The sequence below is a fragment of the Manis javanica genome, chromosome 1, assembly GCF_040802235.1.
Source record: "Manis javanica isolate MJ-LG chromosome 1, MJ_LKY, whole genome shotgun sequence".
NCBI lineage: Eukaryota > Metazoa > Chordata > Mammalia > Pholidota > Manidae > Manis > Manis javanica.
Genome location: NC_133156.1, coordinates 52,986,583 through 53,014,345, shown reverse-complemented (window position 1 = coordinate 53,014,345; position 27,763 = coordinate 52,986,583). Strand labels below are relative to the sequence as shown.

The following is a 27,763-nucleotide window of genomic DNA, read 5'->3' as shown; positions in this document are numbered from 1 at the left end:
CACTCTGTAGGGATTCAATAAAGGAAGGGCTGAACCCAAGGGGTCTTGACTTTCTTCTGATCACCCTCAAAGATCTTTTATAAATTTCCCAGTGTCTCTGCATTTTGTGATTCAGACTCCAGGCTACCCAGCCACAATCAAGTAGAAACAAACACAAAGCAGTATCTCTGAAAATCAGATTTTTAATCTATTTGAACCCAATGAGTGGGGAAGGAACAAAAACTTTTTTTTCCCCTTGAGATTATTTATAAGAATAATGGGTCAGGGTGTCTCTTCCATAGGAAACTGACATCCCCTATGTCCTCAAGAGGTTTTTTTAAAAAAATGCATAAAAGTGGAATTTCAACTTATGTGCATGCCACACATTTCCCCGCCCGACCAGGCCCACCTTCTACAGGCACACATATTCACACACCAAGGGACTCCTTTCTGTAACTGGGGAACGGAATGTAAAACAAACAAAAAAATCAATCCAAGTGGCCATAGATACCAGAAATAACCAAATGCAGTTTACACGCACAACATCAGTCAACTCATATGCAAAAGGAGAAGCTTTTCTAATTGGAATTCAGAGCCAAAAATTACAGAGACTTGAGCTATCCATATAGATCATCCAAACACTCCTTCCACTGGACACTCCCCTTAATTACAAAAGTATGCAAACAATCTTGACATAAATGGAAAACAGGCAGGCAGCTCTCTCACTGGGACACAAGGGCATACCTAAAATTCTCTGAGTGGAATTTGTGCCTGGAACACTGCCCCTCCCTTTCAGGGCTATAGGGGAAGGGTGAGGGGGAGCAGCAGGGTAGGGACCCACCTCGGGAGCAAGTGGGGAGACAGCGGAGTGCTCCCGGGATCAAGAACATGTTGATGTGGCCAGCTGATGGGGAAGCTCAGGGGTAAGGGGCTGCAACTGGGCTGCAAAGAGGTCCAGGTGCTGTGTACCCTCTGCAGCCTGGAAGGTGGACATCCAAAGACAGGAGAGGGGCTGGTCTGCTTTGCTTGCCTCACCTGAGGCCTTGGCACTGTCCAGAGGAGGCTGAGACATGATAGTTTTAGGGGTGCAGACAAGGATGCTTTCTGTCTGGACATAAGTGCACAAACCATGTCTAGTTCTCAAAGGATGACTCCCAGTCACAGCCAGTCCCTCCAACAAGAGATGCTGTTGCCACACAGCACGGGGACTGAGGCACAATGGCAGGAGTTGAGAGGGACAGGTTAAGAGAGGAAGGGGGACCTGCCACCTGCCCAGGGACCAGTGAGCAGACCACTGGGCATCGGCTTCTTGGGAGAAAAAGAAAGTGGGGTGGTGAGGGACTTGAGGCCTGGGCCCTGGGTTGGGCAGGCAAGGATGGAGCAGAATCAAGGGATCCATCTACAGTACCACGTCTCAGGAGCTTGCCTGGGAAGCACCATCCTCTGTTGAAGGTGCCAGGTGGGAGATGCGTTTAGGCATCACGGTCCAAAGCTGAGAGCCCAGGTCTGCAATTTGACTGCCCAGGGGAGAAACCAAGTGATTAGTGCATCCAAGTGGTGGGGGCTGCAAGATTGTCAAAGCCGGGCTGAGAGCTGGCCAATGTGGATTCTGGGCTACTTTCCTAAGAGGGAAGGGACTGCAGCCCTCCCTGGAGGTGTCCCCAATATCCCTGAGCCCCCTTTGCCTGACTCTGGTCTTGGGACTTCCCAGGGACAGGGGCACCACAACTTTCGGCAGTGTGATTCATCTATAATTAACCATGGGGAGAAGAGGTAGCTGCGAAACCGTGAGCCACCTCCTACCTCCCCCCGCCCCCACGTTGGGAAGCAGCCAGGTCCTGGGCCAGACAGAGGGCAGGAGGAGACAGGGTGCTGGAGGCAGGGCTGCTGGTCTCCCTGGGTCCTAGGCCACTGGGCCGGGGGGGTCATCAATGCATCTTGCCCAGCTGGATCTTCTTCCAGGCCTCAGAGGCTGTGAAGATACACGAGTCCAGAATGCCAGCAACAGTGAAGGTCCCACCGATGATGGCACAGATCTGAAAGAGGGCAGAGGGCAGAGGGCAGCGCTGGAGGGAGTGCCAGGCCAGAGGCCTCCCAAATCACATGCCAGGGGGCTCAGCAGATAGCTGTGCCCCATCATGCCCACCACATGGTAACCAACCAGATCTGGGACGTTCTCAGGGTTCCAGAAACCCCACCTGTTGGATGATAAGTTTAATAATAATAAAAGTAATCATCAGCTCCTGTTAAGTCCCATATTAACCCTCTGAATGAGGAAGGGGATTATTAGACCCACTTGGCAAGTGAGGAAACCGAGGCATACTTAGTTCACACAGCAAGTGACAGAGCTATGACTTGAACTCAGGTATACCTTGACCTTGTAGCCTGCACTCTTAATGTCTATTCTAAATTTATCAGATATTTACAACCCTATTTGCAGATGAAAGAATAGAGGTTCAGAAAGGCGGTGCCACTGGCCCAAAGCCACACAGCCAGAAAGTGGCAATCCGGGGACCAGAACTAGGTCTGACAGGCCCAGGTGCAGTTGCTGCCTGAGAATGAGATATGGAGTGGGTTGACTAGTACTGTCCTGGATGGACCAGAGCAAAAAACAAATCTTGTCTCACTCTCAGAAGCTTGTACTGTATCAATGGGATAGGTAGTCATCAAATAATCATCCTGATAAATGCAAAATTACAACCAAGGCGAGTGCTAGAGAAAGGTGCTACCAGAAAGCTTATACTAGGGCAAAGCTTCTTACAGCACTATTTACTTTTGGGACCAGATGATTCTTGGTCTTGTGACCTCAGGGTCCACAAGAAGCTTAGTAGGGAAGTCCCAGAGGCACCACTGGGTGGCCAGCCAGCCAGCCGATGACACTCGACCACTGCAAAACTCTGAGATGGAAGTGCCTTAATGCATCCTCTGGTGCCATGTGGAGGAGGCTAGGAGACACACCAGAGGTGAGGGAAATGGAAATCGAACTGGCACTTATTTTTAAAATGATATTTCCACGAGATGAGCTAAGCAGAGGCCTGTGAAGCCCAAGACAGACAGAGCAGGTCTGTACGGATAGGTTGTAAGTGGAGCAGCTGGCATTCCAGTAATAACAGCCCAAGAAACCGGAGCAGCCCCCCAGGGAGGGAAGAGGATGGGGGGCGCTGGGGGATTATCATGAAGTGTTTTCAGTGGGCAAGGCCTTTCCCTGCCAGCCTTAGAGAATGACGCAGGGGCACTTTTCAGAAGATGACGGCAGGGGAGCTGGTTTATTTCGGTAGAGTGGATCAGATGATGAGAGATTTTACACCGCAAAATGCTTTTAGAGCTTGGATCAGAGGATAGGAAAATATGACCTAAGTGCAATGGAGCAAATAATGAAAAAATAAAAAATAACTACACACACACACATCTATATTCATATATACACTTTGGACCTGAGTGTGCCTGTGATTCACGTACACCTGGCACCCAGTCTGAAGCCTCCTTTCACTGGGCTGGCCTGGAGCAGCAGGAGACAACACATGCAGTGAGGTACACAAGAAAAAACACAGCGTGGGGAAACTGAGGCCCTGGGAGCCTGGAAGCTGCTAAGCAACTAACCTCATCGCAGACTTACTGTCAAGAGGACCCTGCAGGGAGCTCCCCAGTGTATCTACTGCTGTTCTGCAGCTCAGCAGCATGTCACTATTGTCCCCTATCTGTTGAAGGTGCTGGTCACCAGTTAACAGAAGACGGAGAATTCTGGCACATTCTGGGTTGCAGGGGCTTTCCTCAAAAACTGAGAGAAATCTAGCAACCGCCTGATGCTCCCATGGCCTCCTGCTCTGATTATTATGCTTTTAGCCTGCTCAGGCCTCCCTGACACACTCGTATCTATAGGTGAAGAGAAGCGGGGGTCATGAGGAGGAGGTACTGCTGTGCCCTTGGGCTGTGGTGCCCCCTGGATTCTGACACGTGGGTAGCCACAGAAACAGAAACCCCTGGCACCAAGGATGTGGGCAGTCATGGCTGTGCCTTGGCCTGAAAGGGCTATGGTTCCTCTGTCTGAAACACTGGAAAGTAAATGAAGGCATGGGGCTGCAGCAGGTGGCAGTCTGTCTGTCTTTGAACTCAGGCCTGACATTGGAGGTGGCAAGACAATGCACTTCACCACATTTGTGATTCCTTGGCTGATGTGGGGGAGAAAATGACCAACTACAGATGTTAGAAGGCTGAAATGTATCTCTGGAACAGACTAAAGGAAGGGCTGGTGAAAGGGAGGTAGTGACTTGGCATCTCCCTGACCTGTGGGGATGGGCCAACGTGAGCACAAATGAGTAAAAACAGAGATAAAGCAAATCATACCCATAGCACTTAGCTCCCACAGGCTGTTGCTCTGTACACAGAAGGGCCAGGAGAACCGGGCCCCTGTGGGGTACTGAGGCCAGGAGGTGTGCAGGTCCTTGCTGTACATGGCAAAGAGGCCTAGAGCGGAGTGGGGGTTGAGGTAAGGATTCAGGAGTCCACTGGGGCCTTCCTTGCTGTGGCCACAGGAAGAACTTGGCCTTTGGGAGCTGAACTGTGGCTGCCATTTACTAATTCTAGCCATGGGAGGGCCTTTCTGGGCCTCGGTTTCTTCACCCACACAATGGGACAACCACCCCTACCTTGCCAGTTGCGGGGAAATGTCTGGAGCACCTAACTCGGAGGAGGTGCTCAGTAAAGAACACCTAATCTCATCTTGCAGTTGACTGGAAGGCTCCGACCTTGTTACTAAGATCTGAGATTTTCTAAACCTCTTTGAGATCCACTCTAAGAACAATGGGTAAAATACCACTTCTTTCCCAGAGAAGGCCTTTGGGTCTCAATTTCCACTTTCCACCTGGCTTTCAAAGCAGGGGACAAGTGAATTCATGGAAAGACAGGACACCAAGGGTGCCTCAGGCAACACAGGTTTGTATTACCCAGGTCCCAAGCACTCCGAGAGTCCATTGTACAGATGCAGCAGCTAAGGCCCCAACAGGGTGTTCCTCAGGTAAGTGTCAAGAGTGTTTGTGACAAAAAATACCCCTTGAGGGCGAAGCACCGAGGCCAGAGGTTGGCTCATTGTTTGGAAGTCTGGAAGCTCCTCCCACCTCCCCAGAGCTCGACCTCAGCCCACCTGCGGAAACTCTCGTTTCCTGGATGCCTGAGGAGAGAAGACAGAAGCACCGGGTACACAACAGGCACCTGATACATGTTATTAAGTAAGGGAGAGAGTGAGAGAGAGAAAGATCGAATGAGGAGTAGGTAGGGAGCCCAAGTACAGGAGCAAACGAAGGAATGAATGAGTCAGTGAGTGGACGGATGGATGCCCTGGGCAGGGGCAAAGGGGATTCACTCAGAGGGGTGTCAGCTGCAGAGGTGGGGACTCAGGCTGGTTGCTCCCCCCACTCCCTTGCATCACTCTTGCTCCTTATGCCTCAGTTTCCTAATTTTTAAAAACTGGAAGGCTAATCCTCACCCCTCAGGACTGCCGTGGGATTGAATGAGTATCTATGTCACAATATGCCCTTGAACCCTCACTGCTGCTATGCTCGTGTACCCCTTGGCCAGGCCCTGAGGTGGGGGACAACCTGTGGTGGGGCGGGTGGGACGGGTAAAGAAGCAGAGCCACTGACCCAGGAAGGGCCACCACAGCCAGCACACGCAACCCTCCTCCAGCCAGTGGCCCCAGCTCCAGAAACAAAAACAAGGACAATTTGATATCCAGACCCCAGTGAGTCTGAGAGGAGCACATTACTTAGCTTTCATCAGAAGTCATCAATAATGCCCCTTTGTTCTTTAGCAGAAACTTCCTCCCTGTGGTTCTACCAACTTCCCAACCTCCTACTGTGGCTAGAATGAAGTCAGCTTGTGCCTTGAAAGGAAGGGGTCTGTGTATGTGTTTCCCTTACATTTTAATTACGATCTTAATTCCTTATAATATGGAAAAGACGTGTTTCAACCACACTGGCTAGAGGGCTGAATCTCTCTGTTGTTTCACCGGCACTAATGCTCCCCAATCCACTGCCCCCACCCCCTGCCCCGCACCCCCATTTACTTCTCTGTAGCATGCAGTGAAGATGCATGACACACACATACTACCGGGCAGGCAGTGGAAGTCAGCGGCAGACTCTGGGCTGTGGAGTAAACAAAATTCCCAGCTCTAGGGTCAGATCCCAGCTCTGCGACCCTGGCTGGGAAAGCCAGTTTACCTCTCTGAGCCTCACTTTCTCCTGTCTGTAAAATGGGGCCCACTAGGAGGACCAACATGACCTCTGTCTAAGTGCCCTTTGTAAGTGCCTGGGAACTGTTCATTCACTTTCCTCATGTAGTCAGCACTGCTTGGAAAGCTTGTGGAAAAGGCACAGTATGAGGAAATAAATAATGAATTGGTGTCTCAGAGGCAGCAGACAGGCTGGAGCCATGGATGAGAACAACGAAGCCGAAGCCGCCGTGGCTAGGCAGAGTGGGGGCTGTTATAGAAAGGAAGCTGATGACTGAGCCCCTGGAGAGACTGGGGGGGCAGTGGGGAGGAGAGGGTGTGGTGGTTCCCCATCCAGCGGGGCTTACCTGCCAGACCCCCAACTCCCACACTCTAGTGCATGGGCCTATTGGGAGAGCAGAGTCCTCTCCCACCATTTTTACAATGGCTGCAGCTACAAAGTACCCACTTTCCCCTTTAAAAAAATCCACCTTGGTTAAGTACCTACTATGTGTCAAGCCTGTGATAGCACTTTCTTCTGCCTTCTCACTCGATCCTTGCAAGTACTAGGGGAAATATGGTGACTCCCATTTCACAGGTGGGAAAACAAAGGCTCAGAGAAGGACTGACTCGTGCAAGGTCACACAGCTACCAAGCAGGTAAAGGTGCTGGGAATCCAGGTATGGGAGGCTGCAAAGAATCTGCTTTTTTCTATTAGGCCACCCTGCTTCATCTCCACCTGAGAGCTCCTCTCAATCTTTGTCTTCACGTAGGGTAGCTTCTTTATATTTTGTTTTTTCAATTCTTTTAATTTTTACATATCAAATGTCCTGAAGGAAGGGGTCCCCATCAGTAAAGTTTATGAAATAAGAAGCTATTTGGCTATAAAAATAAGTGCAGGAGCTTCCGTGGCAATTGAGATATCTTGTGTTCAGATCCTTGTGGAGCAATCTGTCCCTGGTACACAACCTTCTAGAAGATCTAGCTCTGTTCAAGTGTTTGGAAGGATCCGTACCAAAGCTTTTTACACATTCGCAGACATGAATAATTGAGTTTCTAATATGGGTTTTTTCCTGCCCCTAAGATAATAGAAGTTGTCTTGGTGGGGGGTCAGGGTGGACCAAGGTGTACCTCGCTCCATCTGTTTGCTCATTATTTGACTATTTATCACCCACCTGTGCTGTCCCAGTCTGGAGACCAGAAATGACTAAGACCTAGCCCTGTCTTCCTAGAACTCAGCATCTGGGTCAGAGGATACAGCAGGCAAGTCAGAGCAGGCAAGAACTGGGTCCAGCAACCAAGACAGTCGCTTCCCAACGACACAGTCTTAAAGGGTAAAGCCTTCCCCAGTTTTCAGTCTGTCTCCTCTGTTCTTTTTACCACCTCTCCCATTCCCGCCTGCTGCCTTTTGTCTCTGTCCTTGCAGGTGCCCTAACACATGAGTGAAAAGTAGTCAGATTGAAGCAAAACTGAAGGAACAAAACAGCAGCAGACTCACAGGCTCCAAGAAGGTCCTAGAGGTTACCAAGGGGGAGGGGTGGGGTAGGGAGTAAAAGGGGATTGAGGGGCATTATGATTAGCACACATAATATGGTGGGGTCATGGGGAAGACAGTGTAACAGAGAAGACAAGTAGTGACTCTGTGGCATCTTACTCCACTGATGGACAGTGGCTGCAATGGAGTATGGGGGGGACTTGATAATATGGGTGAATGTAATAACCACATTGTTTTGTAAAACTTTCATAAGAGTGTATATCAATGATACCTTAATTTAAAAAAAAAGAAAAGTAGTCAGATATGGGAAGGAAAATTTGCAATTCACCAGCCAGCAGTCTTGGATGGATAGGTTCCTTTGTTTTAATGGTTTGTACAGAGTGACTGTGACTATCACACATGCTTACAGATCACCTTGTTTAATGCTGTATAAAAACTCCTTCCTGATTCCCAGGGTGGAAAGCACTGTAACAAAAGATCCCAGTGTCCTCCCAAGGGTTGGTTACAGGGCTTCTGTGGGCTTTGCTGCTGAGAGCCTTTGTTTTGGGAGATGGAGGCTTCTAAGCTGGGGGGTGGGGGGATGTGGCAGAGGCAGGCAATGGGGTCAAGTCCCAGCCTTGCCATTTACTGGCTGTGTGAAATCATGGATGGATTTCTTTACCCTTCTGGGCCTCAGTTAATCCATACATAAAACAGAAATGATGTTATCTCTACCTTGGAGGGTTCCCAGAAGGGATAAAGGAGATAAGTATAAAATTACTTGGTACATAGTAGATGCTTAACAAGCACAGCTAAACAATCACTTCTTCAAGCAGCCGCCTTTGTATATTTCTGAGCACCTATGTCCAGGCCAGGCCCAGTGCAGGATGCTGGGTACACAGAGGTGAATTAGACTTGAAGCTTATTGTAATCACGCCTGGCAACTATGAAGTGTGATATGAAGTCTGGGCAATTATTTCACTGGCAAGGAGCACCCTGAGGGCAGGTATTATGTCTGATTCAGCCACCTCTGCTGAGCTTTTTTCTTCCCATGCAATGGGAGGCATGTAAATACCAACGGGTACTTAGTGGTGGGCAAAAACTGCCATGGCCCAGTTTGGTGCTTTGAGACTTTTGACTGTTCCCCCAAATAGAATAAAACACACAAGGAAAGTGATGTGACACCTCTGAAGCTACTCAATCTGTCACAACAGCCTACTTGAAGGCAATCTCGAAAAAGGGGCTCCAGCAAATGGCAGGGGACAAATGTGTGTGTGTGTGTGTGTGTGGGAGAGGACACTTTCAAGGGGAGCACTTGCCTGTTGTTAAAGACCACCTGTTTATTCCCTTAGTGGTGGAATTTTCTGGAATAGCATAAGCACAGGACTGAGCTAGGTGCTCTGGGTGCCCAGTGAGAGGAGCCCCAGGCAGGCTGGTGATTTTGGGAGGAGGAACCCTCCTCTGTTCAGGTTCAGGACGAACAGGTCCTTTGCACACCAGGAGACCATGGATGGGCAACCCTGAATAAGTCAGGTAGTCGGTACTTAAAAATGAATGAGAGAGGCCCCACCTGCCTCTCCCCTCCACCCCACTGCCAGTGGCACCCTCCTCATTCCAGCCTACCCACAGCTGCCTCTGCAGCCCCTCAGCAATCACATGACGACATCTGCCCTAAGCCCCCTCTTCAGCAACCACTCTGAGGAGCTATTTGCAGAGGCTCCCATTTGGGGTTTGAGGGCTTTGCACACAAGTGTTTGATTTTTTAAAAAGAGAAAAAGAGTAGTCACAGCAGGTGTTGCTACTTCCGTCCTCGCCCCACCCGACCCTGCGAGGGCTCCCGGAGGTCTTTGTGCTGTGTCTGCGTGCGAGCGTCATCCCCACATCTGCCACCCTGTGACAAGGGCCTTTGAAGCTCCACAATGACGCCATCTGCCAGGGACAGCCACTGGCCCACTTGGGGCTGATCCCATGGCTGCTATAGCAACCAAGACAGTGGCCTGGGGCCTTCAGAAAAACCACCTGGCTAATGATGTCAGGGAGTTCCCTGCAGCATGGCCCATGCTCGGGTGGAGGTAGATGGGGCAGAGATAGAGGAAAGGCTGGTGGCAAAGGGAGGAGGAAGAAGGAAATGGAGTCACGGAGACATTTGGCTTCTGGCTGATGAAGGACAGGCTCTTTCCCTGTGACTTCCTGGGACCTCCAGCTCCTAGAAGTCCATTCCCATCAAAGAGGCTGCACGGCCTTATCAGACATGCTGCGTGAGACAGCTCTGCATGTACCATCTGTACAATAGTACCGATGTACTACTCCCTTTGCTAAGATCTCTCCTCCACGTACCCATGTGCAAAACGTCTCTGCACCCTTCAAGACACATCTCAGGGTTCCCTCCCCCAAGCAGAAGGAAACTTTGCCATCGCTGCTGTGCCTGGCCCGCTGCTCCCTGGGGCCCCACCGGAGAGGGCTGCAGTTCTCTGGACACCTACCCATCTCCCCCAGCAGCTGGGAGCAGCTTGCAGACAAGGATCATATCTAATTCGACTATCCCGGCTGCCCGTCAGAAGGCCTGGCATGTGACATTCTAGCAAACGTTTAGTGAATAAGTCACATCACTTCATTTCTCAGCCACTTGCCTTCACCTCTGAGAGCCTCAACTATTTTTCAAGTGGGAGTAAACAGGAAGGGGGACTTGAAGAAACTTCTCAACCCTACAGGGACGTGTGGGCATAGGGGTTTCTCTGCCACTGTCAATGCTGCAGCCCCCAGGACCTCTGGAGGAGAAGACTTCACCTGCAGAGGCACCTACTTGTGTCATAGTTTTTGTCTTATTCTAGGTATGCTGCAGAAGTACTGGGATAAGAATTGGCACCAAGACCCACTTGGGGTGCTACTCTGTGAGGCCTTGGAGAAAATCACTTGCTCACAAATTCTCTGACTTTTGGGTCAAAGGGTTTATACATCTCTCTCCAAAGGGGCTGACCCAATTTTCCTGTGCACCAGATAGTACATGTAGGTTCCCCCTGCCTCACATCCTCCCAGTTTTAATGGTGGCTGGTCTTTAATTTCTGCCACTCTGATAGGATTGAACTGACTCTTGTTTTGAATCTTATTCCTCCAACTTCTAGTGGATTTGGGCATCTTCGGATGCCAGTATGGTCTCTTCTGTGGATGGTCAAGTCCTTACCTATTTTTCTTTTTGGTCACTTAGCTTTTCTTACTGACTTACACGAATTATTTAGATATGAATTCTGAAGATTACTCCTTTCTTATATGTGTGGCAAGTAGCTTATTCCAGTTTGTGTCGGGTGTCTTAGCTTTATGTTAAGGACCCTTTGTAGATCAGAAGTCTCAAGTTTTTATGGAGTCAGAGAACAGCAAAAGGCTCTTCTGAAGTTCATATAAGCACTGGACTGTTGATACCTTTGTATCTACTTGGCTTTCTGTAACTACAAAGAGCTTCTCTTTCATGATCTGCTTTGAGTCCCACAAGGTGCTGGGAGGGAGGAAGAGCAAGGATTATTATTCTTATTTCATAGATTACAAGAGGGAGACCTTGCGGACACCTGACCTCTCTGCCTCCTAGCACCACTCCTCCCTCTTCTAGAAACTGGCCCTGGGGGTTTTTTCCCTTGGGGAAGGCTGCCCCCTCACAATCTTTGTCCTTGTGGTCTGGGTGGGGCTGGCCAACTGGACCACTCCACTCGTTCTCCAGGCCGCAACCATGGCATGGAATCTGAGTCAGGCCTATGCCAGTGCTGCGTGTTCCATGCAGGAATTGGGACAAAATTATGAAGAAAGAGGCACTTTATACTAGTAAATTCTATTTGAAAATGATCCAGCACAGAAAGACAAGTACCAAATGATCTCATTCATCTGTGGAGTATAAGAACAAAGCAAAAACTGAAGGAACAAAACAGCAGCAGACTCACAGAACCCAAGAATGGACTAACAGTTACGAAAGGGAAAGGGATTGGAGAGGATGGGTGGGAAGGGAGGGAGAAGGGGGACAAAGGGGCATTACGATTAGCACACATAATGTAGTTGGGGGGGGCACGGGGAAGGCAGTATAACACAGAGAAGACAAGTAGTGATTCTATAGCATCTTACTATGCTGATGGACAGTGACTGTAATGGGGTGTGTGGTGGGGAATTGATAATGGGGGGAATCTAGTAACCACAGTGTTGTTCATGTAAGTGTATATTAATGATACCAAAAATAAAATTAAAAAAAAGAAAATGAGCCAGCACAGGGGAAAGCAAGATGAAGAAAGACCTACTTCAGACAATGTCTGTGCCATGCCTGAGGCCTACCAGCCCTCAAGCCAACTTGATGTGGGGTCTGTCTCTTGCTCAGCAGAGTCCTGACTAATACAAATCTAGTCAGAGCTGGAAATGAAAGACCCAGAACTACACCTCTGATCTTGAATCATTATTAAAAGCAGGAAGAAGTTACAAAAGAAAGAAGTATGAGGAAGTATAGAAGTATAAGAGCATTTAGGCCTCAGTTTCCAAATCTGTGGGGTAGGGCTAATCACCCCATCTCTTCTACCTCCACCGACTCTGGCTTACCAAACATCTCCAGGCCTCTTGGCTGAAGCAGAACACTATGCCCCTGCTGTTCTGACCCTCAGGACATTTTGAATCAGAGGCCAGGAAACAGTACACATGACAGAAATGATCAGCATCAAAGAAAACTGACATCATCTTGAAGTTGCTCCACAGAAAACTGGACTTGATGGAGACAATGGCAAAAATAAAGAAAAAACCTGACAATCTCAACAGCTATAATTGGAAAAGAGACATGGAAAAAAAATGAGTTAAATTTCTTCACTGTAAAATTCACACAGAAAAAGATAAAGCCTGCTAAGAATAATTTCCATAAAAAAATTGTAGAAAATCATGAACATCTGATTGAGTCATATAAAGATATGCTTAAGGAATTAAACTGATTCAGTGGCATTCCCCCTCTGGAAAATATTTTCTTGATGAAACACCATCAATATTGATGTGATTCTGATGACATTTCTAAAAATCCTAGGGATCAAAGCCCTCTGTGCACAGCCTGAGCCCCCAGCCCTGCAGGCTGGATCCTATTTCTTTGAGAACCCATAGGGGTGCCAAGAGAAGGAGCCCATGGCAGGTGCCTCACCCACTCACCGTGGTGATGAACCTGTACAGAGGCTGCCGTCTCTCTGTGTACTTGACCGTGATGGGGCTGAGGTCATAGCGGAACCAGATGGCGGGGATGATGCGGCCCGTGTGGCTGTAGGCAACGTACTCCTGGGAAGAGGAGGGGGGCGTGTGAGAATCATACACACAAACTGTGTCTCATGGTGGGTGGGGGTGCATTTCAGAGGGTCCCTGACAAACCACAAGAATGGGCTTTCCTCCCTTTCTCTCCCTGCCAGAGCCAGGCTCCACGGGTCCCTCCTGCCCACCCTTTCCCCTGGAGCCTCTGCCATCAGCATGTATCTAGATAACATTACTGGGGGCATTTCTGACCCTTGTGGCTACTTGAAAGTTGACTATATGACCTGGAAGCACCCTAGCCTAAAATATGAATCTGAGCACGAGATATGAAAGGACAAGTGTGACTGGGGCTCAGTCTGAGTTAAAAACCTTTCTTTCAACTTCTGGATGATGGAAAATCCATTCATTTACTCAATGTTAGTTTACTGAGCAACTCCCCTGTGTGCTGGCCCTGTGCTGGCTGCTGGGGACCCTGAGGGGAGTGAACCCCACCCCTTTCCCGAGGGAGTCACAGTCTGGAAGAGGCAGATGGAAAATATCTGCAATACTGCAACATTGTACATGCGTGACGGAGGGACATGGGCGCTGAGAGGGTCATGAATGGACAACCAGTTCTCCCAGAGGCATCTGAAGGCCTCATGAGGAAGGAACATTCTATGCTACCCATGACATTCTGTGGGGTGTGCATGTGTGTGTGTCTGTGTGTGTGACAGAGAGAGAGAGAGAGAAGTATAAAGGCCATGTGGGAGCGGGTGTCTTCAAAGAAGGAATACCCACACCCCACAGAACTGGAAAGTGAGAGGGCTCAGCCCTACCACAAGGCTTCCTGAGGAGGCATTGGCTGGAACTAAAAGGATGCTAAGGGGCTGAATTAATGGGTATCCTCTCCAGTCTGGCCACTTCAGGATGCTGAAAACCTCTGGGCTACTCTGATCCATGTACAATAACTGGAGACCAAACTGAACCCCAGGGGCACCCCAAGCCCAAATCCTGGGGCCTAAGCTCGGAGGCTTCTCAAGGGATACCCCCAAGACCCGCCCTCCTTGATGGATGGCCACCAGCCCTGAGGGGTGCAGCTCTGCATGCTCACAGGGCAGGCTGGGGCCAAGGCCACAGGGAGAGCTGAGCAAGCTCTTCTGGTTGCTGGACCCTTGCCGAAGCCTCAGAGGAAGGAATCTTAGGCAAAACACGATCAGTTTTCTCCAGGGATAGCTGATAGGGCAGGGTGACTGTCTGGTTCACAACCCAGAACTGAGGGACAGAGGAAAATAATGAGAAATAGCAGCAGTAGAGACAATTTGCCCAAAGCCTTCCTTGTACGTGATTTTAAAAACATTTGCCTCAGTTGATAGCAATCTTATGAGGTGGGCACTATCCCTTTATACAAATGAGTAAACTGAGGCACAGAGCAGTTATGTGACTTGTCCCAGTCACACAGCAAGTGCCTGCACTGGGTTTGAACCAGCAGTGTGCTCCACAGCCCACACTCTTTCTGCTCAGACTCCATCCATGCTCTCTCATCTATTAGATGCTGTCAGCACTTGACAGTTACAATAAGACAGCTTCCAAGAAACAGTGAATAAAAGAAACAGACTCCCTTTGGAGGGTTACACCAGATCAGCAGAGGTGGGACAAAGCAGACAGATCTCAAGTTACCTAAGAAAGAGTAACACCCAGCCCAGCAGACTCAATAGCCCCTTTTTCAGACTGAATAGGTGATGTGATGAAGAGGCCAGGCTCTGGAGCCCAAGGAGAAGCCAGTTTCAATCCCCACCTGGCCACTTTGTAGCTCTATGACTACCTCTCAGTGCCTTGGTGGCCAAATCTGTCAAATGGGGACAAAAAGTCCCAGTATCAGAGCTGTCATGATGATTGAAAAAAAAATGATGGAGGCAGAGAGCTTAGCACAATGTCCAGCCCATAGTAAGTGCTTAATAAATAATAGCTTTACTATTATTATTATTATTATTATTACCAATTGAACTAAACAATATATCACCTTTAAGGGATTTGGGCAGCCCTGGAACAGAAGAAAAAGGAGCATCCTGGTGGTAAAGACGGTGCCTCCACCAATCCGCGTCAAGCATTCACACCCCATTGGCAGGGTCATCTCCTGAAGCCCGTGGCTGACTCTGACCATGCTCTGCTTCTCACTGACACCTGCCTGCTTTTCCATGACTCTGAGTATCGGAGTCCTAGGACAATCCTGCTAACCAACAGCCACTCAGTGTGATTCAAGAGTCTCATGGTATTGGATAAAGTGCTACTGGCCTGAGGCAGAGCATCTGTGTGTGCTGACATATCAGTGCTTGGTGTCTAAAGGACTGGGCCAGATGCCAGGCTGTGGAGACACCTGCAACCCCTGAGACCTCTCAGCGAGGCCACCTGCCTGCTCCTTGTCAAACAGATCGTGACCTATCACAAACTATCTTCTGGTTTTCCCAGGAGATTCCTTTCAGCCTCCTATCATTTTCCACGGCCAGAGCCTGGCCAGAGCAGGCTCCCAGGAAAGGACCCTTGAAGGGGAAAAAGCAGAATTCATGCCCACACACTTGTGTCCCCGCTCTTGGCCAGCAGGGGGCGAGATTGCACGCAGCTGGACGCAGCCGCCACCCGCATACCTTGTTGGCCACCGTGTACTGGTAAGAGTACCGCTGCTTGCCACTCTTGTCTTCGTAAACAGTGGGCACGATCTTCAAGATGTAGTCATGGGAGGCGAGAGCTGTGGGAAGGACACAGAAGGATGGAGCAGGGATGAGAACTTCCTGGCTGGCAGCTCTTTCTGTATCATTTCAGCCCTAAAACTTGAAGGGAGAGGGGCTCAGTTTTCACATTTTCACCAACAAACAACCCCTCTTCATTTTCTCCCTTTGGACACCAGGAACTGAGAGACTCTATGTGTCAGGATCTTTACTCCTGCACTATATATAATTTTAAAATTCTGGGAACAACCCAAATGTCCACCAATAGGGCAAGTGTTGAAGGGTGGGTACTGGGAAAGGCCACTCCTCAGACCATATTGTTTAACTAAAAAGAACCAAGTTACAGAACAGGGTTAATAACAATGTTTCTGTGTACTGGGGGCAGGGAAGACATTCTCTCTTTATGCATGAACATACAGAATAATTTTCTGGAAAGCTACCAAGAAATATTAGCAGTGTTAGCCTCTGGGGAGAAAGGTGGGATTTGATAAAGATCATACTTTATTGTGCATCCTCTGGCCCTGTTTGAATATTGTTACCTTTGAAACAAACTGAATTTAAGTTTTGTAAGGAAAGAGCCTACCAACCAGAAGAACTGCATCTGTGAAGAATCCATTAACTTTCAGTTAATAAGAGATCAGTTCTCCCTTACCAGGCCCCATCATAAGACCACTGCAACTCTTACCCCACCCCCGGTGCATGGGGGAGCTGTGGAGAACAGGGACCCAGTCTTACTCATCTTTGCTTCTCCAGAACCCTGCACACAGCCTGGCACGGAGTGGACAGTGGCAAATGCTTACTTAATGAATGAATGAATGGAGGGAGGGATGGCTGGTCAGAGGCATGAATGAAAGAACAGATGAATCAGCTTCTGATAAGCATGAGGTAACTGGAATCAAACACTACGTTAATACAGCTCTAGTCAAAGCTGCCAAGTATCATCCAGGAAAGGTATGAATTCCTTTGGGTCTTCTGGGATGCTAAGAGAAGCTCAAGGACCCCTCTATTTTTACTTTTTAGAATCTCAGCCAGGGACCATGGAGCTAAAGCAACATAGAAATTTAGGTCTGTAGGCTCTATTCCTGTTCTCATGGCTCAGTCAGTCCTGAATCCTTGGTCTCATCTTCTGTAGGAGGGCAGAGGATGTAGATGGTGTTCACAGCCTCTTCCTGCCACTACAGCATCTTGATATGGAGAGGACAGTACTTCCTGACCTGCCTTGAAACCTGAACCCCCAAAAACCTGAGAAAAATCCTGTAGCCTCAGGGTTAAGCCCCTGAGACCCCAACATCCAGCAGCCCAACCCCACAGTGGTCCTCTATATCAGGAGTACTAGAGTCCCCCAGGATTTAACAGGCAAACATCTGGGCCTCACCCCAGGAGACTCCTGCTCCTTTGAGTCTCGGGTGTGGCCCAGAATCTGCATTTTAAACCAGATGCCCAAGACCACAGTTGAAATATAGTGCTCCAAATGCCCACTGCCCCAGGTAACAACCTGAAGGAATCCAAGTGAATGCCTTACGCAAATCACACCTGTAATGGTTCTCTTAACATTTGTATAAAACAGCTTCCCAACTTCAAGCTCTACTACAAAGCCACAGTAATCAAGACAATTTGGTACTGGCACAACAACAGACCCACAGACCAATGGAACAGACTAGAGAGTCCAGATATTAACCCAAGCATATATGGTCAATTAATATACGATAAAGGAGCCATGGATATATAATGGGGAAATAACAGCCTCTTCAACAGCTGGTGTTGGCAAAACTGGACAACTACACATAAGAGAATGAAACTGGATTACTGTCTAATTCCATACACAAAAGTAAACTCAAAATGGATCAAAGACCTGAACATAAGACATGACACATTAAATTCTTAAAAGAAAACATAGGCAAAACTCTCTTGAATATAAACATCAGCAACTTTTTCATGAGAATATCTCCCTGGGCAAGGGAAACAGAAGCAAAAATGAACAAGTGGGACTACATCAAACTAAAAAGCTTCTGTACAGTAAAGGACACCATCAACAGAACAAAAAGGCAGCCTACAGTATGGGAGAATATATTTGTAAATGACATATCCGATAAGGGGTTGACATCCAAAATACATAGAGTTCACATGCCTCAACAAACAAAAAGCAAATAATCCGATTAAAAAATGGGCAGAGGATCTGAACAGACACTTCTCCAAAGAAGAAATTCAGATGGCCAACAGGCACATGAAAAGATGCTCCTCATCGCTAATCATCAGAGAAATGCAAATTAAAACCACAATGAGATATCACCTCACACCAGCTGGGATGGCCAAAGGCTGGCAAGGATGTGGAGAAAAGGGAACCCTCTTACACTGCTGGTGGGAATGTAAATTAGTTCAACCATTGTGGAAAGCAGTATGGAGGTTCCTCAAAAAACTAAAAATACCCAGGAATTCTACTCCTAGGTTACCCTAAGAATGCAGGATCCTAGATTAAAAAAGATATATGTACCCCTATGTTTACTGCAGTACTATTTACTATAGCCAAGAAATGGAAGCAACCTAAGTGTCCATCAGTAGATGAATGGATAAAGAAGATGTGGTACATATACACAATGGAATATTATTCAGCCGCAAGAAGAAAACAAACCCTACCATTTGCAACAACATGGATGGAGCTAGAGGGTATTATGCTCAGTGAAATAAGCCAGGTGGAGAAAGACAGGTATTAAATGATTTCACTCATCTGTGGAGTATAAAAACAAAGCAAAAACTGAAGGAACAAAACAGCAGCAGACTCATAGAACCCAAGAATGGACTAAAAGTTATCAAAGGGAAAGGGACTGTGGGTGGGGGATGGGAAGGGAGTGATAAGGGGAATAAGGTGCATTACGATTAGCACACATAATGTAGGGGGGGCAGGCATGGGGAAGGCAGTATAACACAGGGAAGACTCTATAGAATCTTATTACACTGATGGACAGTGACTCTAACGGGGTATGTGGTGGGGATTTGATAATGGGGGGAATCTAGTAACCACAATGTTGCTCATGTGACTGTATATTAATGATATCATAATAAAAAAAAGAAAAAGAAATTTGTATAAAACACAGATGATCATAAAGAAAAAAAATTGTACACAAATCGACCATCACAGAAAACCATGGGTTCACATTCTTATGTATAACCTGCCAGACTTATATTTATATATATGTTTTCCTAAAATTGGATCATACTGTACCTTTTTCTAAGAATTGAGCATCACAGATACCATTTCAGGTCCAAGACACACAACGTAAACTCCACAATGTTTGTTTTATTCACTGCCATATCCCTAGCACAGTGCCTACCACATAGTAATTGCTCAATACATGTTGCTGCCTGAAATCCAATGAGGTTCTGACACATCATGGACGGTGCCTGCATGCATCTCCCAGCATGGCCACGTACAATGAACTCAATCAAGTCTCTGTGGCTAGACACTGACGCTGTTCCTCATTTTCACTCATAAACAATAACCTAATGAATGTTATTTTCCTAAATCTTTGCACACTCTTATTTCCCTAGCTTACTCTCCTTTGAGTATAATTGATGACTCAAAAGCAATGACCATTTTTAAGGCCTTTGATGTAATCTGTCAAATGCCTACATAGATTCCTTGTCAGCTGATCCCTCCTAGGCGCTGCTTGTTCCCCTCTCCAAACATCTTAGCATGGAAAAACTCAAACATATAAAAAGTGGGGGATTGTATAATGAACCCCCATGTACCCATCCCCCAGCTTCAGCAATTAACAAAACACAGCTAATTTTGCTTCATCTCTACCCCACTGTTCTTCTCCCATTTTCTTTTGAAGCACATCCCAAACTTCACATCAATTCATCCACAAATGTTTTAGTTATGGGTCCATAAAAGACAAAGACACTTAAAAAATAACAAAACGACCCACAATAACCACAATGCCATCATCAAAGCTAACACATCAACAGTCACTCCTCAGGATCTTCAAAGAGAGTGGTCTGTGTGAGGAAGAACAACAGGTTTGTTATTAGAAGTCGGGTTACTTTAGATAAGGTGGTCAAGGAGGGCCTCTCTGAGGTGGTGGCATTTGAGCTGAGATCTAAATGACAAGAAGCAGTTCTTACGAGAAGATCTGGGAGCAGAGAGACCCATAAAGGCATAGGCCGCGTGTGGAAGCTGGGCTTGAGAGCTGAGGAAATGAGGAAGGCAGCCAGCCCTGCCTCTGGCTGTCTGTTACTTGACTGAACACATTTTTCTTTCCACTGAAGTCAGCCTGAGATGGCTTTCATCTCTAGCCCCAGAGCAGGCAAGGTTTTCTAGCCACAGCCTCCATCAGCTGGCACACACTGGGTCCTTCCTAGCTTGATCCTGTTTCAGTATCAGAGCTGAGGGGTCCATGCTAACTGCAAGCACGAGTGGACGGCTACCCAGGGACAACCTGGTGCCCTTACACAGAACTATGATGACTATGCCACCATATAAAGAATCCTCTCCTCCATCCATCTACTGATGGACACTTAGGTTGCTTCCATTTCTTGGCTATTGTAAATAGTGCTGCAATAAACACAGGGGTACATATGTCTTTTTGAATCTGGGCTCCTGCATTCTTAGGGTAAATTCCTAGGAGTGGAATTCCTGGGTCAAATGGTATTTCTATTTTTAGTTTTTTGAGGAACCTCCATACTGCTTTCCACAATGGTTGAACTAATTTACAGTACCTGGAGGTACTGGTGTATACTCATACACTGTGGGAGGCGGTATGAATGGGCGTGCACCTAGCTGGAAGGCAGGGGCATAATTAATGTAAAACAAATGCCATAAATATCAGAGCCATTACTGTAACAATAAACAAAGCAATAGATATTTCTCTTGAAAAGACAATGGCTTAATAAAGCATGGCAGAGCTGCTAGTGGGCAGCCGTGCCTCTACTACTGTATTGGAAAAACTGTAGACTGTTGTTACATAACAATGCCAAGTACAACTATCAGAAGGTCAACTGCTGGCTATGCTCTGAAAAACTGACTTCTACTCATGGACAAGGATTCACAGGAGCAAAGAGAAATGAAAAACTTGATTTCTTTTGCTTTAATTTCTTACTATTAGGGGGCAGATTTTAAGAAATAAGAAAAGCCAAGGTAACCTGTCCTGTAGTATCTAGTGGGTGGATCCACTTGAGCAGACAGGCCTCCCTGGCCCATTCTGTGCACACGCCCAAGGCCCCAGGTATGCATGCATGCATGTGTGTAGGTGTGTACGCTCTTCTGCCAGCGTGTAAAGATGTGGAGCCCCCTTTAATCTGGGCCAGGGGGCCAGCCAGCTGAGGGGGAGAGAGCTCAGGGAGGAGGACAGGGTGGGGTGGGAAATGTGGCACAAGTGGTCAGACTTGAGCAAGCCACCCAGAGCCCTGTTCTAGTGCTGCCACTGGAGCTGATGGATTCTGGCTGGGCCATCACTCCCTGCAGGATCTGAGGCGATTAGCTCAACTAAGCACAATTATGGGCACTAATGATGACCACTGATGATTAATAGCTGGTATCCACTGAGCATGTACGAGGGACCCAGGGCTGTCGCATACTCTCCTGAGGGTAAGTCGCTTTTTTTCCCTTCTCTGTAAAATAGGGATAATTCCACCTTCCTTACAGGCTAGCTGTGGGAATGAAGCATTAATACATTAATGGAGTGCTTCGTAAAGGTTCCCTCTCCTCTCCCCCTTTCCCTCTCTACTGCACTGGGAATCCCAGGGCAGAAGGCTGTTCCCAGTCAGGATAGGGACACTGGATACATACGGTTGGAGGTGAGTCTGTCTGCTCCCCCAAGAGCGTTGAAAGCCCCATGGACGTTCTGGACCTGTGGAGAAGCACAGTGAGGGGACTGACCCCAAGATGCTGCCCCCTCCAGGCCTGGCCCTGGCCGTGAGTGCTGGCCAGGTACAACCTGGTTTAGGGGCCTTATCCATATATAAAATGGGGACCCAGCATGGTCAGTCTTGTAAACAAGTTGTGGGGGAACAAGATACAGACATGGCATAGGTCTGGCATGTGGTAGGTACTAGCTTGCTTCCCATCTTGGGCACCTCCTATGGTGCCACTTTGTCCTGGGTACTTTGTGTCATCTCATTTAATGTCCCTAACAATGTACCATTGAGCCCACTTTACAGAAGAGCAGAGCAAGGCTTGGAGAAGCACCTGAACTTGTCCAGCATCCCACAGATGATAAGTGGCTGAGCCAAATTCTGAATTCAGGTCTGTCTGATCTCCATCCTGAGCTCTTTCCATTAAGCCACTTAGAAAACACAAGGAAAGGTTCTGGGTCCCAGCACGCAACCTGTGAGATCCCCACAGCCCTCTGTAAAGAACCCAGGGCTGCTTGCCTCCTGCAATGTCTGCTGTGGAGAATATACAACAGTGCTGAGGAGATGTCTCCTCGTGGCAGCTGCACAGTGGGGCTGAAGGAACAGCCTGTCTCTTCTCTGAGGAAGAAGGGAAAGAAGGTCAGCCTTAAGGAGAATCTACAGCAGGACAAGGCCCACATGGTACATGGGGCATGCCACCATGGACGTGCATAAGAGGGGTGCTGAGATAGACAGCCTTGGAGGGCTTCCTGGAGGAAGTGACATTAACATCAAGATCTGTAGGAAAGTGGGAAGTTAATCAGGCAAGGAGCACATGCAAAGGCATGAGACTGGAGCCTGAGGAACAGGCAGGGTCCCATGTGGCCCTAAGACGAGAGAGGAAGTGGGGAAGAGTGGGACAGAGTGAGGTTAGAAAGGTAGGTGGGGACAGGCTTATGCAGAGAGGGCCATTCCAGGACAAGTGGTCAGCAGCTGGTGACCTGACTCCTACTCCTAGTTTCAGGTGGCTGATGTTCACTGAGTACTTAACAGAACCGCAAGCTCTCAACAAACCCAAAGGAAAGGAAAATGTGTCCACTGCTGTCCTGGGATTGACAGTCTGAAGTCTGGTTTCTAACCTCTGACTGGTTTACAAAGACAAGATTGCTAGAATGTTCCCTTCCACTGTTGCATATCATGGTCCCCTCACATTCATTTGTGTGATTATCTGACTACCTTGTCTTCCCCTCTTGACCATAAGCTCCACATGGGCAGGAGCCTCACCAATGTGCATAAGGCCCAGCACACAGTAGGTGCTCAATAAATACTGGTGGGTAATAGATGGGTAGATGGACCCTCAGCTAAGTTTTTTACATTTAAGGAAAATGAAGTTTCCACCATAACAATGACTAAGCAGAAGGCTGCTACTGTCCTTCTGTATTGCCAGTGGCCCAGAGCAACTGCTCCCTCTCCCTCCCCCGTCTCTCTTCCCTGCCCCAGCTCCCCTGCCTCGTCTCCCCTGGGCCTGGCCACAGCCTCTCTCACCTGTTTCCCCAGTCTTGCCCCATGGGCCCATGTAAAACACAGCAGATGGGTGCTTTGAGCCACCAGCCTGCCCTGGTCAGCCCCCTTTCCCAAATCTAACACAGGTCTCTCACCACACATAACACCTAGCTCTGCGCTACCCCTCCCGGTGGACACTGAGCCCTCTCAGCTGACTCTGATGAACTCTCTCTCATCTCCCAGCCTCTGCCATCTCACGTACAGAACAGCGTTCTGTGTTGTGAACACTTGCTGATCCATTTTTTCTGTAAGTAAACTTGAGGTTCTTTTATATGAAAATGACCGGTTGGGGGTGTCATGGAATGGGAGATGTGTAAGAAGCCCCTGCCCATGAGACTTCTCTGTCCTGTGCTTGGCCAAATCCTTCTCACCCTTCAGGGCTTGGCTTAGATGTCACCTTAGAGGTCACCTTCCCTGACCTCCCAGGCTGGGGGGCAGCCTGTCCCTGTCCCCATATCACTGCACAGAACCCTATGCTTCTCTTGTTCTTAGCCCTTGCCCTAGGTTATCATGCTTATTTACATTTGATCTCTTCTTCACTTGAGGGGGAGGACACTATGTTGTCTGTCCATCCCTCTATCCCCAGGGCCTGGCACAGAGCAGAAATCTGGGAAGGGTCTCATGGATCCATTGCAAAGGAAGACCTGGGGCTGAATTTCTCTGACCCAGGTTCCTCATCAGGAAAAAGAAATCCCATCCAGCATTCTTGAGCGAGCTGTGAAGAGGACGCAAGGCATTGTCTACATCGCTGTCCTCTAGGGAAGGAACAGAAGGGGTCAAAGGTTCCAATGAGGAAGGAGTATATGAGCTGCAAAGACTGGGTTGGAATTCTGGCTCTGCAGATCTGCATGATCCCGGACTCGCGACTGCAGGTATCAGTCTCCCCACGTGTACGTGGGGTTGACAGTGCCTCACTTTCAGGGCCGCTGTGAGGGTTTGCTGAGCTGGTGGGGGTACTGGCCACCAGGGTGCTGTCCAAAGCTCAGCACGTGGGCTGTGCTCTGCCCACTGCCTGCCTGGGGTTTGTAAGCCCCCGTCCCTCTGTGGCTGTGTGAGCCCCTTGAGGGCTGGCAGCATGCTCTATCCTGCAGGGCCTGGCACAGAGTGTGCGCACAGGTAGTAACAATGGTGACAGCCCAGCTCCTGGACCACCCTCCTCTATGCCGGCCATTGATCTAGGAGCTTTAGGTGCTTTAGCCCATTTATCTTCACCATAGTCCTATGAGACAGCTACTATTGCTGTCCCCATGTTACAGACAAGATAACTGAGGGTCGGCAAGAAAAAGTAATTTGTCCAAGGTCACACAACTAGTCAGTGGTGGAGCCAGGATCTGAACCCAGAAAGGCAGGCAGGGGATCCTCCACACAACAGCCCCTTGGATGGAGAGAGGGAAGAGGGTGGGTGGCAAATCCTGTGTGAATTCGCCTGCAGAAAAGGAGTCCACAGTCTCAGGGTGGGGCCTTCTCCACGTGTAGACAGGGAGTCTGGCCCATGGAAGGCTGGGCCTTCTCTGCTCCTAAGGAAAACCTCTGGGGCCTCCAAAGGGGCTGAAAAGGTGATGACTGAGCCCTAGAGCAGACTGCACCCTCTCTGTGCCCGTTTCCTCATTTGGAAAGTGGAGACAACAAAATACCCACCTCTTAGGCCACTGGGAGAGTAAAAGAAGGTTGTGCTTGTAAAAGACAGTGCTTGGCCCACAGGAAGCATTCAACCAACATCAGGTGTTCTTGTCACAAGCAGATGTGTGCAGCATGCATGTGTGAACAGGGAATGGTATATGTGGGTACGTCTGTATGTGAGATGTGCCAGCCTGGGACAGTCTGTGTGTGTCTCTGGGTGGGGTGTGTACATGTGGTGGGGAAATGCTTGTGAGTACACCCAGGTGTGTGTGTGTGTGCAGCGTCTGTGCAAGGGTCTGTATGCACCTGTGGGGTATGTTTAAGGATGGCTCTTAGGATATATGTATGAGCACACATATGTCAGCGCACATCTTTGCATGTCTCATGAGTATGTGTTTGAGTCTGAGCAGGTGTGTGTGCACATAAGTGGTATAACATATAAGTGTGTGTGCTGTGGGCCTGTATGAGCCCTGTGTATGTCACCATGCCTGGAGGACCCCCCACCCTCCAGCACCCTCAACCAGGAAACAGGATTCTCAAGCAAGGCTTGGGGTCAGGACCCAGGTTCCCAATCCCAGCACTGCGGCTGGAGCAGTCACTTCCCTGTTCTAAGGCCCAATTCTCTTTGTCAAATAGGGTGTAACGGACTCTACCTTCAGGCCTCTGACGGTGGGTGGAGGAGAGAAAGCCTCACAGCTCCCTGGCCTTTGGCCAGCAGAGGTCAGTTGGTCAGGGTGGGGTTCCTTTGCATTGTGGAAAAGGGTGAAAAACTGTGGGCCTGGGCCTGTTAGAGGCAGCCCCTCAATCTAACAATGGTTCCCAGAGCACATCACTTGCCACATTAGCCCTGTTTATCTCAGGGCACCAGCCCTGAGCTATAAGGTGGGGAGGGCCATGGAGGGGTATGGACTAGATAGACTCAAGTTGAATAGGTCTGCTGGGGGACCTGGACAAATGGCTTCCCTGGCCTCTTCCTACTTCACGGAGAAAGCACTAGCACTTAATCCTTGCTCAGGACAAGCGAGCCCCCTGGTCTCAACCGAGGTTCTAAGTGCAGCGCACTGTCCATGAGACTGCAGGCCCACCCTCAGGAGGAATGACAAACAAGAGCTGGTGGATGGAGCAGAGAGTCAAAGCGAGTGACACCTCTGGAGGACATCTCTCTGTGTCCATGGAGGACAGAGGCTTTGGGTTGACACAACCCCTGTAAGCACCCCTCCAGACCCCCACTTTGAGTATGCCCCACTCACCTGCAGTGTGTCCCCAAAGGAGAGCTTGTGGATGACATGGGTCATGTCCGGGTTCTGTGGCTGGGCTGTGGCACTGTGCGTGGACACGTGGAAGTTGCCTGGGACCTGGGGGAGAGATGCAAGCCTCAGGAGTCGGGCTGGCTGCCCCAGAGGGTGGGGTGCAGGTCGTTGCCTTAGAGTCACACAGATCTGGGTTCGGATCCCAGCTTGGTTAAGCGGTAGGACTCTGGAGGAGCCACCGCCTGTCTTCGAACCTCAGGTTCCTCATCTGTAGAATGGGGCTACAGAGGGGGCTGCTGGAGCTTTGGGGTAAGAGAATGCAAGTGAAGCCCTCAGCTGGGCACATGGCACAAGGCCAGGGCTCGAAATGGCAACTGCCCACCATCAGCTCCCTGGCTGCTGGCCCGTGGTGGGCCAAGTGATGACCTTGAGGCCTGCAGACCAACGGAACTTCCTCGATCTCCAAGTCAACAGCATCACTCTCCTAAATTTGCCCTGCTAGCCTCCTGTTTTTCTCACACCTTATCTCCTCCCCATTGGGAAATGCTGTCAGCCCCACCTTCAAGACGCCCAGGATGACCTTCTCAAGACTTCACTGCTTCCCTGACTGGACAGTGTTGGCAGCTTCTCCAGTGGGCTCCCGGCTCCGGCCACTGGCACCCCTAGGCCTTTCCCCAACAGCAGCCAGAGGGGTCCTTTCCAACCCTACATTTGACTGTGTCACTCCTCTGCTTGGAATCCTCCAAGGCTTCCCTTTTCTTGAGTTGAAGCCACATCCTCATGTCCTCCTCTGCTCCCTCCCTCTGGTGGTGCTGGCCTCCCTGCTGCCCTGGGAACGGTGCCACCATGGTCCCCCTCAGGCCTTTGTGCCCATGCCCCCTTCCTGGAAGCCTCTTCCACATGGCCCTCCCTTGCTTCCCTCAGGCCTCTGCTCAAGGACCCTCCTGGCCCCCCTGCCCCAAACCCCACCCCGCCCCCACCCTGCTGAAGCACTCAACATCACCTGCCACTTTACCCTCATCTAGTTCTCATCTTTCTCCTCCCATGAGAACATCAGCTCCACGATGGTAGGGATTTTGTCTTATTTGATGCTGTATACCCCAGATGACAAGTGCTCAAAAGACAAGTATTGGATGAATGAACAAACAAATGAATGGCATTAATCCTTAAAACAGCATTTTTGACTTTGACAGCTGGTAATTCCCATTTTGCAGAAAAGGAGGCTGAAGCTCAGAGCAGTAAAGAAAGTTACTAATGTCACATGCCAAGAGCTGCAGTTCAAACTCATCTCTGTTGGACTCCAGACTCGGCATACTGAAGCAGGACAGGATGCTCCCTTCCTTGACGCCTGGCCCATTTACCCCCGCAGCCCTGGGCTGGTGATGGCCACAGGAAGCCCATCCTTCAGGATGTGCCAGGTTTGGGAAGATGACCCAGATAAGAGCCTGGCCCTGGAGGAGCCCCTGGCCTGCCTGACATAGACTTGGAACAGAAAATGAGACTGTGTGATCCAAACTGGACCAGAGGATGAAGAGACTGTGGGGGTCATGAGGAGGACCCCTAACTCAGCTGGGGGTGTTCAGACAGGGCTTCTTAGTAGAAAGGATCCCCTTGTGCTAAGGCTCTGAAGATGAGGCCGCCCTATAGGGGGAAGGGCATCTGGGCAGAGGGAAGGGCATGAGCAAAGGTGGTGGTCCAAAACTGCCCACTTGGTGGGCAGCAGTAAGGAACTTGAAGTTTGGTATCATTGAATGCTGAATTAAAGAGCAGCCTGGGAGGTGGCAGTGGCAGGAAACAAAGAGGCATGAGGGAGGTGGGGCTGTTTGGCAAAGGCCCCAGATGTACTCTGAAAAACTCAGAGTTTATTGTATTCCAGTCCAATGAAAGTTTACCG

The 27,763-nt window shown here is 49.1% G+C and overlaps 1 protein-coding gene across 3 annotated transcripts in view; it reads right to left on the bottom strand.

The window, feature by feature from the left end:
• Positions 1–162: 162 nt before the first annotated feature.
• ERGIC1 (endoplasmic reticulum-golgi intermediate compartment 1) overlaps positions 163–27,763 on the bottom strand; it is a 101,964-nt gene continuing 74,363 nt past the window's right edge. For all 3 annotated transcript variants that reach the window (XM_017662910.3, XM_017662911.3, XM_073232253.1), the window contains 5 exons: positions 25,870–25,974; positions 21,393–21,453; positions 15,527–15,627; positions 12,813–12,935; positions 163–2,015 (listed from right to left, as the gene is read on the bottom strand). In XM_017662910.3, coding sequence (XP_017518399.1) covers positions 1,908–2,015; positions 12,813–12,935; positions 15,527–15,627; positions 21,393–21,453; positions 25,870–25,974 — 498 coding nt within the window. In that variant the 3' untranslated portion in view covers positions 163–1,907. The remainder of the gene's footprint in view (positions 2,016–12,812; positions 12,936–15,526; positions 15,628–21,392; positions 21,454–25,869; positions 25,975–27,763) is intronic.